The 22,072-nt window shown below is 46.0% G+C and overlaps 1 protein-coding gene across 1 annotated transcript in view; it reads right to left on the bottom strand.

Moving 5' to 3' along the window:
- Positions 1-22,072, bottom strand: part of LOC143291266 (intermembrane lipid transfer protein VPS13B-like) — a 101,822-nt gene that overhangs the window by 3,108 nt on the left and 76,642 nt on the right. Inside the window, exons 38-45 of the mRNA XM_076601094.1 lie at positions 17,698-18,262; positions 15,855-16,519; positions 13,597-14,281; positions 10,309-10,485; positions 7,199-7,369; positions 3,316-3,498; positions 2,024-2,126; positions 856-1,225 (exon numbers count right to left, since the gene is read on the bottom strand). Of these exons, the coding sequence (XP_076457209.1) occupies positions 856-1,225; positions 2,024-2,126; positions 3,316-3,498; positions 7,199-7,369; positions 10,309-10,485; positions 13,597-14,281; positions 15,855-16,519; positions 17,698-18,262 (2,919 nt within the window). The remainder of the gene's footprint in view (positions 1-855; positions 1,226-2,023; positions 2,127-3,315; positions 3,499-7,198; positions 7,370-10,308; positions 10,486-13,596; positions 14,282-15,854; positions 16,520-17,697; positions 18,263-22,072) is intronic.

Here is a 22,072-nt window from a genome sequence, read left to right as displayed (position 1 = left end):
AATGTCTCACCACACCTAGTCTGTCACCACACCACCACCACCCCCACTCCCCACACCTAGTGTCTCACCACACCACCACCACCCCCACTCCCCACACCTAGTGTCTCACCACACCACCACCACCACCACCCCACACCTAGTGTCTCACCACACCACCACCCCCCCCCCCCACACCTAGTGTCTCACCACACCACCACCACCACCCCACACCTAGTGTCTCACCACACCACCACCCCCCCCCCCCACACCTAGTGTCTCACCACACCACCACCCCCCCTCCCCACACCTAGTGTCTCACCACACCACCACCACCCCCACTCCCCACACCTAGTGTCTCACCACACCACCACCACCACCACCCACACCTAGTGTCTCACCACACCACCACCCCCCCCCCCCACACCTAGTGTCTCACCACACCACCACCACCCCACTCCCCACACCTAGTGTCTCACCACACCACCACCACCCCCACTCCCCACACCTAGTGTCTCACCACACCACCACCACCACCACTTCCCACACCTAGTGTCTCACCACACCACCACCACCACCCCCCACACCTAGTGTCTCACCACACCACCACCACACCTAGTGTCTCACCACACCACCACCACCACCACTCCCACACCTTGTGTCTCACCACACCACCACCACCACCACTCCCACACCTAGTGTCTCACCACACCACCACCCCCACCCCCCACACCTAGTGTCTCACCACACCACCACCCCCACCACCCACACCTAGTGTCTCACCACACCACCACCACACCTAGTGTCTCACCACACCACCACCCCCACTTCCTACACCTAGTGTCTCACCACACCCCCACTACCCACACCTGGCCTCACCTGGGCGGTGGGTGTGTTGTGGAAGCGGGGGTGGGTGAGGGGGGTGAGGACGAGGACGGCGGGCGCGGGGCGGAGGCAGCGGAGCTGGGACAGGGCCAGGGCCTGCTGCTGCCCGTCCTCCTCCTCCCCCACCACCACCACCATCTCCCCCGTCAGCAGCAGCACCACCCCCGTCATCCCCTCCCCCACTCCTCCTCCTCCTGCTCCTGCTGCTCCTGCTGCTGTTGCCCTTCCAACCACCATCGTCGTCATCGTCTCCGCCCCTCCTCCTCCTCCTCCCCCTCTTCCTCCTGTGTCGTGAAGGTGGTGGTGGTGTTGTTGCTGCAGGGCCCGTACTGCCAGCAGTAGAGTGCTCTCCCCTAGCATCTTCCTGTTTGTTGTCGCCACGTCCACGTCGCATCACGTCAGGGGCAGCAGGGATACGAAAGTAAAAACGTGTGATGTGTATGAATGGTTATGTTCAGATTAAGATGCATGATGTACACAAATAATCGTGTTCTGAAAGATAATGTGATGTGTACAGAGAAAGATGCGTGATGGATACAAATGTTACGTTCTGAAAGATATGTGATGTGTACAGAAAAAGATACGTGATGTATACTAATGTTTTGTTCAGAAAGATATGTGATGTATATGGATGTTACGTTTAAAACATGTATACAGATGTTACGTTCAGTAAGATATGTAATGTGTATGGATGTTATGTTCAGAAAGAAATGTGATTTATCAATACTGATGTGAAAGATATGTATTTGTATTTCTTTTTATCACAACAGATTTCTCTGTGTGAAATTCGGGCTGCTCTCCCCAGGGAGAGCGCGTCGCTACACTACAGCGCCACCCTTTTTTTTTGTATTTTTTTTCCTGAGAGCAGTTTTATTTGTTTTTCCTATTGAAGTGGATTTATCTACAGAAACCCTTTTGTTGCTGTGGGTTCTTTTACATGCGCTAAGTGTATGCTGCACACGGGACCTCCGTTTATCGTCTCATCCGAATGACTAACGTCCAGACCACCACTCAAGGTCTAGTTGTGATTTGAACCAGTGCGCTCAGATTCTCTCGCTTCCTAGGTGGACGCGTTACCTCTAGGCCATCACTCTTACATGAAGACTTCAATGAAATGAAAGAAAGAAAAGAAAGAAAAAAGAGAGGACCCTGAGCTACTGACATTGGATACTTCAGCCAAGCTGTCGGCAGATCACCTCTCTGGATTTCTGCGATGGAGTGCCTGGGCGTCACTTGTTTCCTCAGTCCTGATCCTTGAAGAAATCCTGTCAGAAAATGAACGTTTGACGTTACAATGAACAATAATGAGAGTTCTGACATAAAATGCTGGCAGTGAAATGTGAGAAAATGTATGTTTGACACTGCAAAGAAGAAAGTGAGAGTTCTGACATAAAATGCAGTCAGTGTTATGTTCGTTCGTTCTTTAGTTTAACGTCTTTTCACTGTAAGTGTTATGTGAGAAAATGCACGTTTGACGTTACAGAGAGAAACAGAGTTCTGACATAAAAAAAGTTCTGTGAGAAAATGAACCTTTGACATTACAAAGAAGAAACACAGTTCTGACATCAAATACAGTCAGTGTAATGTAACAAAAATGAACGTTTGACATTACAAAGAACAAAAACAATGGTCCTGGCATAAAATGCACAGTGTAATGTAAGAAAATGGACATTTGACATTACAAAGAAGAAACTGAGAGTTCTAACATAAAAAGCAGTTAGTGTTATGTAAGAAAATGAACAATTGACTTCACAAAGAACAGCAGAAAGAGTCTTGGCATAAAATGCAGACAGTGTAATGTAGGATAATGAACGTTTGACATCACAAAGAACAAAAATGACAGTGCTGACATAAAATGCAGTCAGTGTAAGACATCTTCCCCCCCCCCCCATCTCTTTATCTATATAGCTATATCACAAAATAAGGCTATCAAAATACAAGCAACCAGATCTTCATCAAGTGATAAGTTTGTACAAAAAACAGCAGTGCAGGGTCTCCTTCCATATGGCCTGATGGCAGCTGGATATTAATCGACCCATGTGGACCACTGGCACTGGGATCACAATCCAATGAGCTCTGGTATGAGGGATTTCTGGTCTGACTGATCTGTGGTCTGACTGTGCATGAAAGATCTGTATGAGGATTACAACAGAATGAACCATGGTTTGACTGTGTGTGTGCGTGTGTGTGTGTGCGCGCGCGTGCGCGCACACGCACAGTGCATGTGTGTGCTTGTGTTTGTGTGTGTGCGTGTGCGCACGCCTGTGTGTGTGTGCATGTGTTGTTGTTGTTTTCTTTTCTGTATGTTCTCTGTATTATGAACAACATCATAAAACAAACAAACAAAAAACAACAACCAACCACCATCCCCCCCCCCAACACCCCTATCCCACCCCCCGAAAAAAACCCAACAACATCAACAACCCACAAAACAGTCACATGCTGAAGTCCCACCTTGCCCAGTCTGCGACAGCAGTTCTGCAGCACCCCCTATGGGTTTGGTGATGACGCCCACCAGTCCTTTGCCCACACCCGCCATGATGCTGCCGGCTCGTCGGGTGGCTGACGTCACCTTTTCCTCCGACTGCTGCGCCAACACAGACTGTAGCGGTTGGTCCACCAGCCCTGCCACTGCCCCTGGGGACAGGGAGAAAGGATGCTTTAACTCATTCTGCCCTGCACGCAAGCGTCGCCCTGCTGTCAAAATTCCTTTCATTAACTCATTCAGCCCTGCACGTGAGCACTGCCTTGCCGTCGGAATTTGTTTCATTAACTCATTCTGTCCTGCAAGCGAGCACTGCCCTGCCATCAAAATTCCTTTCATTAACCCATTCTGCCCTGCATGCAAGCATTGCCCTGCCGTCAAAATTATTCGCTTCATTAAAATGGTGTGTGCATGTTGTTACATATGCTAAATTGCAAGGAAAAAGAACTATGTTACTTCCAGGTGTGCCCTATGTTACTTCTAGGTGTGCCCCAATGTGTCAGTTTCACCATATTTTCTTCCTTTTTTCTGCATCAGTATGGCAGGGGACCTGCCGAGGCTGTAAACTCCCCATGGTTGAATGGGTTACACAAGTCTTTATACAGAAAAAAGGTTAGCTCTCTCCATACGAACGGCGAAAGAGACGACGTTAACAGCGTTTCACCCCAATTACCATCATCAAAATATTGCAAGTGGAAGGCTCTTATACTGAAGAGGTGAATGTTGACAAAGAATACCACAATTCTGACAACGGAAGCTAAAGGTTGGGTCATTGAGACACCCACTGGACATCCGAGGGGTCTGTGTAGAGGAGAAGAGAGGACTGGCCGTACTGAGTGAGTTAACTCACTACGGATGGAGGGCCCTGATCAAGGCCCTACTGTTTATAACTGTTTCGACGGGTGCAATAGCCGAGTGGTTAAAGCGTTGGACTGTCAATCTGAGGGTCCCGGGTTCGAATCATCATGACAGCTCCTGGTGGGTAAAGGGTGGAGATTCTTACGATCTCTCAGGTCAACATATGTGCAGACCTGCTAGTGCCTGAACCCCCTTCGTGTGTATATGCAAGCAGAAGACCAAATACGCACGTTAAAGATCCTGTAATCCATGTCAGCGTTCGGTGGGTTATGGAAACAAGAACATACCCAGCACGCACACCCCCGAAAACGGAGTATGGCTGCCTACATGGCGGGGTAAAAACGGTCATACATGTAAAAGCCCACTCGTGTGCATATGAGTGAACGCAGAAGAAGAAGAAGAAGAAGGGGCCTTAGATACTTTTGAATTTTTGGAGTGGCACCTAATTTCCATAATGACGTTCTGTGCTAAGAATATCTTAACTGACCTTTCCACTCTCCAATACCACCAATAAATGCAGTGTGTGTTGCTGTGCTCGCGAACAGGAGAGTTATTTTTGCGGTTACTGGTTCATGTGAACAGTGCGTGTTGACAATGGCGTCTGGCCTAGTTTCGTCTCAGTCCCAAGGCAGACAACAGAATTAGATGAACAGGGCCCTATCGTGGCTGTATAATGTTCTGAATTTAATCTGTTTCAAACTCTTTGTGCTTTTCTGGATTCGTTTACAAGTCATCAGTGTGCGCAAATTTCAAACAAAAAATATGGACACTTTCCTCGTCACACAGTATGATAGTGTAAAAGGGGAGGAAGTTTTATATTTTGTCCCCAATGAACTCGTTATGTTACTGATCAGTTTGGAAGTCTTCAGTTCATAAATTCTAACATTTGTTATTTGGTGTGTTTTTTTCTTACAAATATAAACTGGTCGTCTGTGGGGAAAGTCAAGGGAGCTAACTAGCAGTAATAAGTGTGCTAACAGGTCCTTAAAAAAAACAAACCATATCAAACGTATACACACAGGTATGGGAATGTTGGTTTCAACATGTCTTTATACAGAAAACACATGAAAGACGAACACATAAACAGCACAGACTGTGTCTTCATACACAAAAACATATCAAACATGTACACACAGGTAAGGGAATGTTGGTTTCAACATGTCTTTATGCAGAAAACACATGAAAGACGAACACATAAACAGCACAGACTGTGTCTTCATACACAAAAACATATCAAACATGTACACACAGGTATGGGAATGTTGGTTTCAACATGTCTTTATGCACAAACCATGAAAGACAAACACATAACAGCAAGATGTGTCTTCATACACAAAACATCAAACATGTACACACAGTATGGAATGTTGGTTCAACATGTCTTTATGCAGAAAAACATGAAGACGCACAAAAACACAGACTGTGTCTTCATACACAAAAACATATCAAACATGTACACACAGGTATGGGAATGTTGGTTTCAACATGTCTTTATGCAGAAAACACATGAAAGATGAACACATAAACAAAACAGACCGTAAGACTTGGTCCACCAGGCATGACACTGCACTATGAACACAATTATAACAATAATCAGACTGATAATTATCATTATCATTATAACTATCACTCTGATTATTAATATCATTCTTACCAAGCAAGCTGAGTGATTCACTGCTGTTGTTGTTCTCCTTATTATTGATATCATTATAAATATCATAACATCATCATTATTATCATAATTATTATCATTATCATCATCATCATTAGTATTATTAATATTATTATCATTATCAATATTATCATTTTCATTATTATTATTCTCATCATCATCATTATTATAATTATCATAATTATTATCATTCTCATAATCATCATCATTATTATTGTTGCTGTTATAATGATCATTATCATACATCGTTATCATGATCGTTATTATCATTATCGCTATCAATATCAAACCTCTCATCAATTCTCCTTCTTCACTTCTACCATTACCACTGCTGTCATCACACAATCAGTAGCTATCACTATGACTATCACCGTCACTATCACCATGATCATGAACAACATCATCACCCTCACCGACGGGCGCAATAGCCGAGTGGTTAAAGCGTTGGATTTTCAATCTGAGGGTCCTGGGTTCGAATCATGGTGACGGCACCTGGTGGGTAAAGGGTGGAGATTTTTATGATCTCCCAGGTCAACATATGTGCAGACCTGCTAGTGCCTGAACCCCCTTCGTGTGTATATGCAAGCAGAAGATCAAATACGCACGTTAAAGATCCTGTAATCCATGTCAGCATTCGGTGGGTTATGGAAACAAGAACATACCCAGCATGGATACCCCCGAAAACGGAGTATGGCTGCCTACATGGCGGGGTAAAAACGGTCATACACGTAAAAGCCCACTCGTGTGCATACGAGTGAACGCAGAAGATATATATTCTAAATATATTTCTGTTTAATAATTACGATGTAATAATCAATTGCAATGTTTTTAAAAGCGAATATGTGAAATGCTTTTATTTGAGAACATATGTTTATTACTCTTGTTTGATCAAGTTATCTGCGTGTGTGGGGTGGGGTGGGGGGGTGCGGTGCGGGTGTGTGCTGATTATCTGGTTGTGGTTTTCCCGCAATTCATCTTTATTCTTATCTTATCTGTCTATTATAATCAATGTGCAGTATAGTAGGCTATGTTTATAATTATATTCAAATAATGTTTCTTAATTCTTTCTGTTTTTACATTAAGAATACTAGTTATTACCTGCAGTGTGTGGATGTATGTATGAAACGATGTATGTGATATTTTTTACATTTGTATCTTCGTAATATTTGTTGGGGCTGTTGTTGGCTTTTACAGTTATGGTCCCCATGTTGTTTACTTGTCTATGTTGTGATAATGCACCTGACCAAATTTCTCCAGGTGGAGATAATAAAGTTATTCTTATCTTATCTTATCTTATCTTAGAAGAAGAAGATCACCCTCACCCAGCAGACTCAGGCCGAAGCCGGTGAGGCCCTGCTGCAGGCCGGAGGACAGCCCCGAGGGTCGCTGACGACGCGTCTCCTCCTGCCGCTCCAGATGGTTCGAGTCCAGGGACAGGCGGTCCATGTTGCGCGACACGCTGGAGGCGAAGTTGGTCACCGACGTCATCACGCCTGGCGACACAGTAAATAGGCAGGTGAACATGACGTCATCACCTCCCCTTGTGACATGACAGACAGGCAGGCAAACATGATTTCATTATGCCTCACGACACGACAGACAGGCAGGCAAACATGATTTCATTATGCCTCACGACACGACAGACAGGCAGGCAAACATGATTTCATTATGCCTAGCGACACGACAGACAGGCAGGCAAACATGATTTCATTATGCCTAGCGACACGACAGACAGGCAGGCAAACATGATTTCATTATGCCTAGCGACACGACAGACAGGCAGGCAAACATGATTTCATTATGCCTCACGACACGACAGACAGGCAGGCAAACATGATTTCATTATGCCTAGCGACACGACAGACAGGCAGGCAAACATAATTTCATTATGCCTAGCAATACGACAGACCTAGCGATATGACAGACAGGCAGGCAAACATGATTTCATTATGCCTAGCGACACAACAGACAGGCAGGCAGGCAAACATGATTTCATTATGCCTAGCGACACGACAGACCTAGCGACATGACAGACAGGCAGGCAAACATGATTTCATTATGCCTAGCTACAGAACAGACAGACAGGCAAACATGATTTCATTATGCCTAGCGACACGACAGACAGGCAGGCAAACATGATTTCATTATGCCTAGCGACACGACAGACCTAGCGACACGACAGACAGGCAGGCAAACATGATTTCATTATGCCTAGCGACACAACAGACGGGCAGGCAGGCAAACATGATTTCATTATGCCTAGCGACACGACAGACAGGCAGGCAAACATAATTTCATTATGCCTAGCGACACGACAGACCTAGCGACACGACAGACAGGCAGGCAAACATGATTTCATTATGCCTAGCGACACGACAGACCTAGCGACACGACAGACAGGCAGGCAAACATGATTTCATTATGCCTAGCGACACGACAGACCTAGCGACACGACAGACAGGCAGGCAAACATGATTTCATTATGCCTAGCGACACGACAGACAGGCAGGCAAACATGACATTATCGTGCCTAGCGAATGGCAAACACGTCATCACCCTCAGCAATACAGACAGGCAAACAAATGATATCATCATCGCTAGCGACACAAACAGGTAGGCAAACAAACGTCATCACCCTTAGTGACAAAAATAAGCAGGCAAACATGACATAATTACCCTTAGTGACACAAACAGGCAATCAAATGATGTCATCACCCCTAGTGATACAAACAGGCAGGCAAACATGACGTCATCACCCCTAGCGACAACAAACAAGCAGGCAAACACATCATAAACCCCTAGCAATACAGACAAGCAAACAAATGACATCATTACCCCTAGTGACAACAAACAGGCAGGGAAGCATGATGTCATCATTCCTATTGATACAAACAGGCAGGCAAACATGATGTCATCACCCCTAGTGACACAAACAGGCAGGCAAACATGATGTCATCACCCCTAGTGACAACAAACAAGCAGGCAAACACGTCATAAACACCTAGCAATACAGACAAGCAAACAAATGACATCATTACCCGTAGTGACACAAATGGGTAGGCAAACAAACATCATCATCACCCCTAGTGACACAAACAGGCAGGCAAGCATGATGTCATCACCCCTAGTGACACAAACAGGCAGGCAGACATGATGTCATCACCCCTAGTGACACAAACAGGCAGGCAAACATGATGTCATCACCCCTAGTGACAACAAACAGGCAGGCAAACATGATATCACCCCTAGTGACAATAAACAGGCAGGGAAGCATGATGTCATCATGCCTAGTTAAACAAAAAGGCAGGCAAACATGATGTCATCACCCCAAGTGACAACAAACAGGCAGGCAAACATGATGTCATCACCCCTAGTGACAACAAACAAGCAAGCAAACACGTCATAAACCCCTAGCAATACAGACAAGCATACAAATGACATCATTACCCCTAGTGACAACAAACAGGCAGGCAAACATGATGTCATCATCCCTAGTGACACAAACAGGCAGGCAAGCATGATGTCATCCCCCCTAGTGACACAAACAGGCAGGCAAACATGATGTCATCACCCCTAGTGACACAAACAAGCAGGCAAACACGTCATAAACCCCTAGCAATACAGACAAGCAAACAAATGACATCATTACCCCTAGTGACACAAACAGTAGGCAAACAAACACCGTCATCACCCCTAGTGACAACAAACAGGCAGGCAAACATGATGTCATCACCCCTAGTAACAACAAACAGGCAGGCAAACATGATGTCATCATCCCTAGTGACAACAAACAGGCAGGCAAACATGATGTCATCACCCCTAGCGACAACAAACAAGCAGGCAAACATGTCATAAACCCCTAGCAATACAGACAAGCAAACAAATGACATCATTACCCCTAGTGACACAAACAGGCAGGGAAGCATGATGTCATCACCCGTAGTGACACAAACAGGCAGGCAAACATGATGTCATCACCCCTAGTGACAACAAACAGGCAGGCAAACATGATGTCATCACCCCTAATGACACAAACAGGCAGGCAAACATGATGTCATCACCCCTAATGACACAAACAGGCAGGCAAACATGATGTCATCACCCCTAGTGACACAAACAAGCAGGCAAACACGTCATAAACCCCTAGCAATACAGACAAGCAAACAAATGACATCATTACCCCTAGTGACACAAACAGTAGGCAAACAAACACCGTCATCACCCCTAGTGACAACAAACAGGCAGGCAAACATGATGTCATCACCCCTAGTGACAACAAACAGGCAGGCAAACATGATGTTATCACCCCTAGTGACAACAAACAGGCTGGCAAACATGATGTCATCATCCCTAGTGACAACAAACAAACAGGTATACAAATGACATCATCACCCCTAGCGACAACAAACAGGCAGGCAACACAACAACTGACCAGCAGTGAGGTTACACATGAGGGACGACACGCCCCCGAAGAGGCCGGTGACGAAGGCGGCAGGACTGCGGGTCAGCCCGTGGTACGGCAGACGAAGCAGGTCAGTCAGTCCGGCACTGACGCTGCGCACCAGGCCTGTGGGGCTGCCTAGGATGTCCATGGAGCCCACCACCATTCCTGGCATCACACACACACACTGCACTGCACACAGCTGGCTTTTGTCACTGTGCGACGGTCAGTCATGTCCGATGATGGCCATCAGAAAATCAGACATGAGGAGGAAGGGGGCAGAATGGTTAAGACGCTCAGCTGCCGATATAGAGAGTCTGTGAAGGTGTGGGTTCGAATCCCACTCTTGCCCTTTCTCCCAAGTTTGACTGGAAAATCAAAACTGAGCGTCTAGTCATTCGGAAGAAATGATAAACAGAAGCCCCGAGTGCAGTGTGCACTGAAAAAGAAACCATGGCAACGAGAGGAGAGTGTTGTCATCTGGCAAAATTCTGTAGAAGAAATCCACTCTGACAAGTACACAAATATATGAGCATGCACTCAAGGCCTGACTAAGCGCGTTGGGTTATGCTGCTGTCAGGCATGTGCCTAGAAGATGTGGTGTAGCGTATATAGATGAATAGAATAGAATAGAATAGATTTTATTGTCATGAAACCTTAAGGTTTATAAGACATAAGTGCAATGGTAAATGAATAAATGAATGAAAAACACACAATTAATCAATCAGTTAATGCAGTAATGTGCAGCAGAATTCATAAACAAATTTTCCTGATCTTGTTTGTACATATTCATCATCTAGCATCACCTGACTCAGAATATTTCCTGTGTTATTTGAATTTTGAATATCTTTTAAAAATTGTTGCCTTAAGGTTTTATATTTAATACAATGATCAAGAAGATGGATTTCATCTTCCTGGGTGTTACACTTGTTGCACAATCTGTCTTCTTATGGGATATTTAAATATCTACCTTTCTCAATCTTAAGGTCATGCGCGCTTATTCTGAGTTTTGTTAAAGCTTGTCTGTGTTTTGTATCTGATATATTTAAAAGATAGGTTTCAGTTTTGTACTCTGCTACAATCGTATTGTAAAATTTTAGCTTTAATGTTTTTTTCTCTTTTATCTTTCCAGTGACGCCTCCTTGAGAAAACTGAACCTCATCAGAACAACAGAGGAGGCAATTGCTCTCTGGACTATCTGGGCTAGAATTTCAATTTAGTGGACAGTGTCTCTCCCAAGTTACATCCCCACTCTCTCTTAACCAAGAGGGCTTTTGAACAGTCAGTGTTGGGATGTTTCCCCATAGGTCAACTGGCACCCAAAGATGCAGCACTAAAAGCCAGTGCAAATTTGCATCCCAGTTTGAGAGTCGTAGTCCTTCACAAAAGACTTAAGCTGTAAATGACTTCTCACTGCAGTGGATAAACCACTTCTTCTTCTTCTTCTTCTTCTGCGTTCACTCGTATGCACACGAGTGGGCTTCTACGTGTATGACCGTTTTTACCCTGCCATGTAGGCAGCCATACTCCGTTTTCGGGGGTGTGCATGCTGGGTATGTTCTTGTTTCCATAACCCACCGAACGCTGACATGGATTACAGGATCTTTAACGTGCGTATTTGATCTTCTGCTTGCATATACACACGAAGGGGGTTCAGGCACTAGCAGGTCTGCACATATGTTGACCTGGGAGATCGTAAAAATCTCCACCCTTTACCCACCAGGCGCCGTCACCGTGATTCGAACCTGGGACCCTCAGATTGACAGTCCAACGCTTTAACCACTCGGCTATTGTGCCCATCGGATAAACCACTGATTTTTGTCAGAAAAACAGGAAGCAAAACACCTCCATGTCTGGCATCACACATATACTGCACACGGTTTTTTTTCCTTTGCCATGAAACAGGAAACAAGCAAGCTCTGTAGATGGCGGCAGTGCTGTAATACATGACCAAATGACAGGGGAAAGAACTCTCACCCGCTCTGTAGATGGTGATGGTGATGTCATGTATGACTATAAGATAGGGGAAATAACTGATATAATGCATGACTATGAGACAGGGGAAATAACTTACATAATGCATGACAATGAGACAGGGGAAATAACTGACATAATGCATGACTGTTAGACAGGGGAAATAACTGTGATATAATTCATGACCATAAGACAGGGGAAATAACTCTGTAATATAATTCATGACCATAAGACAGGGGGAAAGAACTATGTGAAAACAATGCATGATCATAAGACAGGGGAAATAACTGTGATATAATTCATGACCATAAGACAGGGGGCAATAACTGTGTGATATAATTCATGACCATAAAAAGGGGGAAAGAACTATGTGAAAATAATTCATGACCATAAGACAGGGGGAAAGAATTATGTGATAAGATTACATGACCATAAGACAGGGGAAAGAACTGTGATATAATGCATGTACATAAGACAGGAGGAGAGAATGGACTTTAAACCTGAGGATCCCCGAGTTCCTATCTAGGTCACGGTGCCCGATGGGTATGGATGGAGATTTTTCCGATCTTCCCGGTCAACAGATGTGCAGACCTGCTAGTGCCTGGCCCCATTCATGTGTATACGCACGCGGAAGAGCAAATACGCACGTTAAAGATCCGGTAATCCATGTCAGCGTTCTGTGGGTTATGGAAACAAGAACACACCCAGCATGCACACCCCCGAAAACCGAATATGACAGCCTACATGGCAGGGTAAATAAACAAAACGGTCATACACGTAAAATGTTATATGTTTGAATGTGTATGCATGAATGACTTAAACCTGACTGAATGACACAGGAAATGAAAAACAAATGATGAGCAACCTGTGGCAGCCATCACTTGGCTCTACCCAGGTAGGCGGCCTGCTGTGCGAAAGACCTAGCGTTTTTAAAGTGCTTAGAGTTTGGTGTCCAGCCGAGGATGGGCGCTGTATAAGTATCCATATCATTCATTCCTTCACCTGACGACTCACAAGACAGGAGGAGAGAACTTTCATGACCCACAAGACAGGAGGAGAGAACTCTCACGACCCACAAGAAAGAGGAGAGAACTTTCATGACCCGCAAGACAGGAGGAGAGAACCCTCATGACTCACAAGACAGGAGGAGAGAACCCTCATCACCTGCCCTGAAGATGGCGGCAGTGATGTGATTCAAGACCTTAAGACAGGGGGAAAAAAACTATGTCATAATAATGCATGATTATAAGACAGGAAGAAAGAACTCTCATGACCCACAAGACAGGAGGAGAGAACTCTCATCACCTGCCCTGAAGATGGCGGCGGTGATGTAGTGCAAGGCGAAGGTGTAGGCCAGCTGCTGTGTGCCGGTGAACAGGTGGCGCCGCTCGAACCGCCCCAGGTTGAGGGGTGCGTGGTCCGTGGCCAGGAACAGACGCACCGAGGCATGCACACTCAGCAGGAGGCTGATGGGATGCACGCACAGGTGACGCACCTGCAGCGGCTGCTGGTGGAGGCAGACCTTCTCCCACACGTCTCGCGGCACACACCGCTCCCCGCCCCTGCCGCCGCGCCCACGCCCCCCTCCTCCCTCCCCAAGCGGGTGCGGTAGCAGACACAGGCACTCCTCATACAGGCGGAAGAAGAACGAGTCCTCAAAGAACACGCTGAGGGGTTTGACCCCAACCTCCACGGAGTCCAGGAACCACCGCACAGGGGCCAGGCGATCCTTGCTGACGACGAACTGCAGGTGTAGGACGCTGGTGGCTCGCATCATGGCGTGGACCTCCGTCACGTCCTGCTGGAGGGCCAGGCGGAGGTCAAGGTCGGTGGGCGTGGCCTGGGGCTGGAGGATGGTGGGGAAGTCGTAGAGGCCTCGGTGTGCCAGGACGTTGTCGACCTGGAGGGAGGCGGCACACAGCGCCACGCAAAGACTGCTGCAGGAGCCGCCCACCGGGTAGCACGCCAACAGCAGGGACTGCGCCTCCACCTGCAGCAGTCATGGCACAGTTTTCATCACTACATTTTAACACTGTTAAAAAGCTTTACAACTCAAACGTTCATTCATAGTTTTCATCACTACATTTTAACACTGTTAAAAAGCTTTACAACTCAAAGGTTCATTCATAGTTTTCATCACTACATTTTAACACTGTTAAAAAGCTTTACAACTCAAAGGTTCATTCATAGTTTTCATCACTACATTTTAACACTGTTAAAAAGCTTTACAACTCAAAGGTTCATTCATAGTTTTCATCACTACATTTTAACACTGTTAAAAAGCTTTACAACTCAAACGTTCATTCATAGTTTTCATCACTACATTTCTGCACTTAAAAAAAAACACCTTTACGACAACAAATGTTCATAGTTTTCTTCAATATATTTAAAAACTAAAAAAAAACAAACAACAACCACACTTCACAACACCAAAGGTTCATACACAGCTTTCATCATGACATTTCTACACTTTGAAAAAAAGCTTTTCCGCACAAAAGGTTCATAGTTTTCATCATCACGTTTCTACAGTATAGAAAAAAACCCAACAACTTTACAACACCAAAAGTTCATACACAATTTTCATCATCACGTGACATTTCTACACTATCAAAAACCCTTTATGACACAAAAGGCTCAGCTTTCATCATGACATTTCTACACTTTAAAAAAAAGCTTTACAACACAAAATGTTCATTGTTTTTATTATCACGTTTCAACACTATAGAAAAACAACCTTACAACGCCAAAGGTTCATACACACTTTTCCTCACTATATAATGATAACACTATGGTAATAATAACAAAAATAATAACAACGATAATCATAATGCAAATTTACAGTGTCTATTCTCTAAATAGGGCTCCAGGTGCTTTATATACACACACACACACACATACAAACGAAACACACAAACACACCCACATGAAACACACCCACACAAAACACACACACATACACAAAACACATGAAACACACACACACAGACACAAAACACATGAAACACACACACACATACACAAAACACATGAAACACACACACACAGACACAAAACACACACATACCCACATACAAAACACACACACAGACGCAAAACACACCCACACAGACATACTCACACACAAAACACACACAGAGAGATACAACACACACACACACACACACACACACACACACACCCACACACACAAAACACACACATACCCCCCCCCAAACACACACACATACCCACACACACACACATACCCACACACACACACACACAAAACACACACATACCCCCCCCCCCCCCCCGCACACACACACACAAAACAACACACATACCCCCCACACACACACACATACCCACACCCACACACCCACACCCACACACACCCACACACACCACACCCACACATCCACACACACATACCCACACACACACATCCACACACACATACCCACACACACACACACACACACACATACCCACACACAAAACACACACATACCCACACACCCACCCCCACACACACACACACAACCACCCACACACACACACAACCAAACAAAACTCCCCCTGACCTGCATCAGCAGACTGAGGGAACCGGGCCGGGACACGTCGTCATGAAGGGAGACCACCACCGCCTCCAGCAGCACACCCACCGTCATCGCCGGCAGCAGTCCTTCCCCGGACACCACCACCACACTCCCCTCCTTCCCACCACCCTCACCCTCCCCACCACCGGACACCGTCTGCACCTGCTGCAAGGCGGGGAAGGGGTGGTGGTGGTGGGGTGGTGGTGGTGGTGCTGGTGTGGCAGCAGCCTCCTCCTCCACCACCCTGGTCACCACCATCTCCCCGCCACCCCCACCACCCTGGATGCGACTGCGCACTTCCCGGGCGGACACCTCGGCCTTGGAGAGGACAGTGAAGGTCACGTGGATCACCATGGCGATGACCTCCACGTGAACCTTGATGTGCTCCAGGCCTGACATGTGCAGGAAGGAGTCTCCAGGCTGCAGGGCGATGCCTGTCGACCATTCACCCACCTGCCCCCCCTCCTCCCGGGTCCCTGACGTCCCCGAGGGGGGGAGGAGGAGGGGTCTGATGTGCAGGCGGGGAGGGGGTCCCGTGTCCACCTGGGGGAAGGTCGCGTTGACCTGGGGCATGGTGTAGGGCGTCCAGTGTTGGCTGGGCAGGACGGGCACTGCGCAAACCAGTTCCGTCTCCTCTTGCACCGTCACACCTGCCGGCAAGTCGTTGTCACCACACCCCGTTTAATACTACCACCTTAAGTGCTGCTGGACAGGTGTTGAATACACCAAAATCACAGATATTTTGTGTGTGTGTGTGTGTGTGTGTGTTTTATCCAAACTCCCAAACAGCAGAAGTCTCCAATTTTACGTCTATCCACCAGAAAACAATGTTAGTCAAAACGAATTCTCAAACAAAACTTTGTGTTTGGTTTCTGGTTTTTTTTTTGGTTTTTTTTTCCCCTTTATTGTTCTTCTTCTGTCATCATTAATGCCCATTCCCATGACTGTCATTATTCCTCCATTACCACAATCTATTTTTCTCTCATTGTTATTTTGCCTGTGCACTTGTCATCTTTATTTTTCGATCTTTATATTAGTTTCCCTGAAGGATCACTTCAAACCACCAATCTCCCACCATGATCTCCAATCTCAGCCAACTGGAAGCGGAAGGTAATGAAAAAAATAAAGGATACGTTCACAGGTTATTACATAATAATGACGCAGGCAACTGGTGGACAATTTTCTGCATGAAAGTGCTGCAGTGGAATCTCTCTGACACTGCAACAGTTCATCCACTGAAATGAAAGTAATGACAACTGATATGCATTCAGTTTTTACTTCTTTTTTAAAAAAAACTTCCAATAATCCAGTTACAAGGCTTTAATGATCACAATGCAGATTTTGGTCTCACACAGGAGAAAAGAGAAGAGTTGTTAAAAATAAAAAAACAACTTCTGAAACTCAAAAAAGCCTGCTGTCCCACAAGCCAAAAAATCTTCAACCAAACAAATTCTAACAGAATCAAAACACAGCATAATGAATCTGAAATGAAATCAACCAAAACAAGCCAGCTCAAACGCAAACTCATCCTAAATAAAACCAGAACAAGGTGCGACAAAACAAGATTCCTCCTCATTCTCCCCCCTTACCTTTAAGACTGGTGTTGTGGAGGTTCCCCACCCCCTTACCTTTAAGACTGGTGTTGTGGAGGATCCCCTCCCCCTTACCTTTAAGACTGGTGTTGTGGAGGCTCCCCCTCCCCCCCTTACCTTTAAGACTGGTGTTGTGGAGATTCCCCCCCTTACCTTTAAGACTGGTGTTGTGGAGATTCCCCTCCCCCCCCCTTTAAGACTGGTGTTGTGGAAGATCGCCCCCCCATCCTCCTTACCTTTAAGACTGGTGTTGTGGAGTCCCTGGCCGTACTGCATGGGGAAAGGGCAAAGGTTGTGGATGCGGCACATAGGGCTGTTGTCACGGCCAACCACCACGTACGTCAGCGCCCCCTCCACGGCGCACGTCACACACAGCGACACGCACCCCGCTTCGCCGTCGCCCCCGGCAACCGCCACCGTGTTCCGAGTGCCCTGTGGCCCGCAGGCGATGCGCACTGGGGTGCTCCACAACGCAGAGGGCTCCTTCTCCGAGGCCGTCCTGAAGGTCATGTACAGGACCAGGTCTATCGTGTCCTGACCGGCCGGATCCTCCTGAAGCAGCTGCCAGTCCAGTAGGGGGGTGGTGGTGGTGTCCTGGTCCTGTTGCCCCCGGTTACTGCCCGGCAGGGAGGAGGGGAGGATGTTGAAGTCGGAGGTCGTGACCTTGGTGCTGGTCTGCGGGACGGCCATAAGCTGGGTGTCAAGGGTCAGGCCGCTGACATTGGTCACCCTCAGACGTTCGCTGACCGTCACCACACGGATCTTGTGCTGGACGGTGGACACTACAGAAAGGGGGACAACCTGCACACACGTTGCAACGCTCGGCTTTATCAGGGATTGACATGAGCTTTACAGCTGGATCAAAAGCAAAGTGAAAGCTATATAACGAATGGGTTCTCCACTGCGATAGGAATTTGGACACTACAGAAAGAGGGACAAGCTGCACATACATTGCATACTTTTCAACGCTTGGCTTGTATCAGAGACTGACATAAACTTACAGCTGGACAAACAGCAAAGTGAAAGCGGTATGATGAATGGTTTCTCCACTGCCATAGGAATTCACTTACTGCCTGGTCTTTTGTGAAATACTTGGGAGGGTGTGCAGACCTTCTTCTTCTGTGTTCATGGGCTGCAACTCCCATGTTCACTCGTATGCACATGAGTGGGCTTTTACGTGCATGACCGTTTTTACCCCGCCATGTAGGCAGCCATACTCCGTTTTCGGGGGTGTGCATGCTGGGTATGTTCTTGTTTCCATAACCCACCGAACGCTGACATGGATTACAGGATCTTTAACATGCGTATTTGATCTACTGCTTGCATATACACATGAAGGGGGTTCAGGCACTAGCAGGTCTGCACATATGTTGACCTGGGAGATTGTAAAAAATCTCCACCCTTCACCCACCAGGCGCCGTCACTGTGATTCGAACCCGGGACCCTCAGATTGACAGTCCAACGCTTTAACCACTTGGCTATTGCGCCCGTCGGTGTGCAGACCCAATTTCGTTGGATTTTCGTTGGGACTGGTTATTTTTAGCGAGAACGGTGTGTGCATGTGCGTTTTCATTTCCCTATTTTTTCCAGGTCACTGAATGGCTAAAATTTCGTCATGGAAATTGCTGTTTTGACGAAAGGATTTTGAACATTTTCGGCCACTAGTTTTGTAAGTTTATAAGGTATATTTGGTTTTATATCACACCCATTATTTGCTTGAATCTTCTATGTTTACTTTCAGCATGTTTCTTGTCATACATCTACCATTACAAATTGGAACTGATCCATTTATATCAACTCTGTCGAAAAGTTGTCTGAACAAAAGCAGTGCAAACTTAGAAAAGCCCAGTTACGGTGGTGGGCTGCCCATGTCGCCACATGACCTACTTCTCACACTGCGAGCGACGAAAAGTGCGCCATGAAATCGGGCTGCACACCCTCTCTACTATGACTCTCAAACAAGGAGCTTCTTACACTGGCTCTTAACTCTCTCCATACGAACAGCGAAAGAGACGACGTTAACAGCGTTTCACCCCAGTTACCATCATCAAAATATTGCAAGCGGAAGACTCTTATACTGAAGAGGTGAATGTTGACAAAGAATACCACAATTCTGATGACGGAAGCTAAAGGTTGGGTCATTCAGACACCCACTGGACATCCGAGGGGTCTGTGTAGAGGAGAAGAGAGGACTGGCCGTACTGAGTGAGTTAAGACCAGACACGGTAGTACAAAAATATATGAAATAAACTTGAAGTTTATGGCTTTCTGTGACATGGTATGCAAAGATATTGGACTAAACATGTCTAAAAAGGTCAGTTTCCATGGAAACGAATTAAAAGCTTAGAACTTCGGTACCTTTACAGATATGTTATTTCCGTTTGTTTTATTTGATTTATTTGTATTATAGTGCAGTGGTATTTTGGAATTTGAATAAAAACATTTATTATTATTTTTTTGTTGAAATGTGTATAAATTCCTTGACATTTTTTTTTCAAATGAGTGTATATTCATTCTTTTACTAGTACTATACAAACCACTGCACTATAATAAAGATGAATACATAAAGAAAGAAAGTACCAAGTTTGAACATGCTCTCTTTTAAAGTTTTTGAGCATTAGCATTTTGAAAAATGGTATTACAAGGACAAAACACAAAACTGAGAAAACAGGAAAAGAAAGAGATGTGCTTGCACTCACAAGAAATCACACATGTTGATGCTGTTTCAAGCTTTATTTAAATGAATATAGTACCCAGGTGAAACGGAATATAAAGATTAGATGTTGAAGAAGCAAATTATGCGAAATAATGAAAATTACAAAAAAATCATGATTCTGATCAAAATTTCACTACCGTGTCTGGCCTTAAAGCTGCAGCCCTGGGGGCAGGTTGACTTCAGGCGACTATCCCAGTGTTGAGTGTCCTCAGGCTGTCTTTGCTGAGAGTAAGGTTGGCTTCAAGCGACTATCCCAGTGCTGAGTGTCCTCAAGCTGTCTTTGCTGAGAGTAAGGTTGGCTTCTGGTGACTATCCCAGTGCTGAGCATCCTCAGGCTGTCTTTGCTGAGAGTAAGGTTGGCTTCAAGCGACTATCCCAGTGCTGAGCGTCCTCAAGCTGTCTTTGCTGAGAGTAAGGTTGGCTTCAAGCGACTATCCCAGTGCTGAGCGTCCTCAAGCTGTCTTTGCTGAGAGTAAGGTTGGCTTCAAGCGACTATCCCAGTGCTGAGTGTCCTCAAGCTGTCTTTGCTGAGAGTAAGGTTGGCTTCAAGCAACTATCCCAGTGCTGAGTGTCCTCAAGCTGTCTTTGCTGAGAGTAAGGTTGGCTTCAAGCGACTATCCCAGTGCTGAGTGTCCTCAAGCTGTCTTTGCTGAGAGTAAGGTTGGCTTCTGGTGACTATCCCAGTGCTGAGCGTCCTCAAGCTGTCTTTGCTGAGAGTAAGGTTGGCTTCAAGCGACTATCCCAGTGCTGAGCGTCCTCAAGCTGTCTTTGCTGAGAGTAAGGTTGGCTTCAAGCGACTATCCCAGTGCTGAGTGTCCTCAAGCTGTCTTTGCTGAGAGTAAGGTTGGCTTCAAGCGACTATCCCAGTGCCGAGTGTCCTCAGGCTGTCTTTGCTGAGAGTAAGGTTGGCTTCAAGCGACTATCCCAGTGCTGAGCGTCCTCAAGCTGTCTTTGCTGAGAGTAAGGTTGGCTTCAAGCGACTATCCCAGTGCTGAGTGTCCTCAAGCTGTCTTTGCTGAGAGTAAGGTTGGCTTCAAGCGACTATCCCAGTGCCGAGTGTCCTCAAGCTGTCTTTGCTGAGAGTAAGGTTGGCTTCAAGCGACTATCCCAGTGCTGAGTGTCCTCAAGCTGTCTTTGCTGAGAGTAAGGTTGGCTTCAAGCGACTATCCCAGTGCTGAGCGTCCTCAAGCTGTCTTTGCTGAGAGTAAGGTTGTCTTCAGGCGACTATCCCAGTGCCGAGTGTCCTCAAGCTGTCTTTGCTCAGAGAGTGGGGATGTAACGTGGACAAGACACTCTCCACTCTTATCAAAATTCTAGCCCAGATAATCAGGGCAGCAGTTACCTCCTCTGCTGTTCTGATGGTCGTACTTGGACATGACTGACTATCATTTGTCAAATGAAGTGATCCATCATCTTCAGTAAACACACCTGATCGATTTTCATCGAACTAAGCACAATTCTTGAACAAAGGTGAAACTTTCAATATATTATATGGATACTTATATAGTGCCTATCCTCAATCAGAGACCAAGCTATGAGCACTTTACAAACATGGAGTTATCTACACAACAGGCCTCCTTCCTGGGTAGAGCCCACTGACGGCTGCCATTGGGCGCTCATCATTTGTTTCATGTGTCATTAAACAGGTTTCAGTCATGCACGCACGCGCGCGCACACACACACATGGATACACACAAACACACACACACACACACAACACACACACACACACAAAAACAAAACAAAAAACCAAACAAACCCTGACTGATTCTCATCAAACTAAGCACTGTTCTTGAAGACAAGTAAAACTTAAAAACACACCTGATCAATTGTCTTTAGGGTAAGAGAGCATCAAAGTAAGCACTCTTATTGACGACTGTCGCAAAGATGATGGC

Source organism: Babylonia areolata, chromosome 16 (genome assembly GCF_041734735.1).
Source record: "Babylonia areolata isolate BAREFJ2019XMU chromosome 16, ASM4173473v1, whole genome shotgun sequence".
Lineage (NCBI taxonomy): Eukaryota > Metazoa > Mollusca > Gastropoda > Neogastropoda > Buccinidae > Babylonia > Babylonia areolata.
The sequence above is the reverse complement of the archived record's forward strand: the minus strand, read 5'-3'. Positions and strand labels throughout refer to the sequence as shown.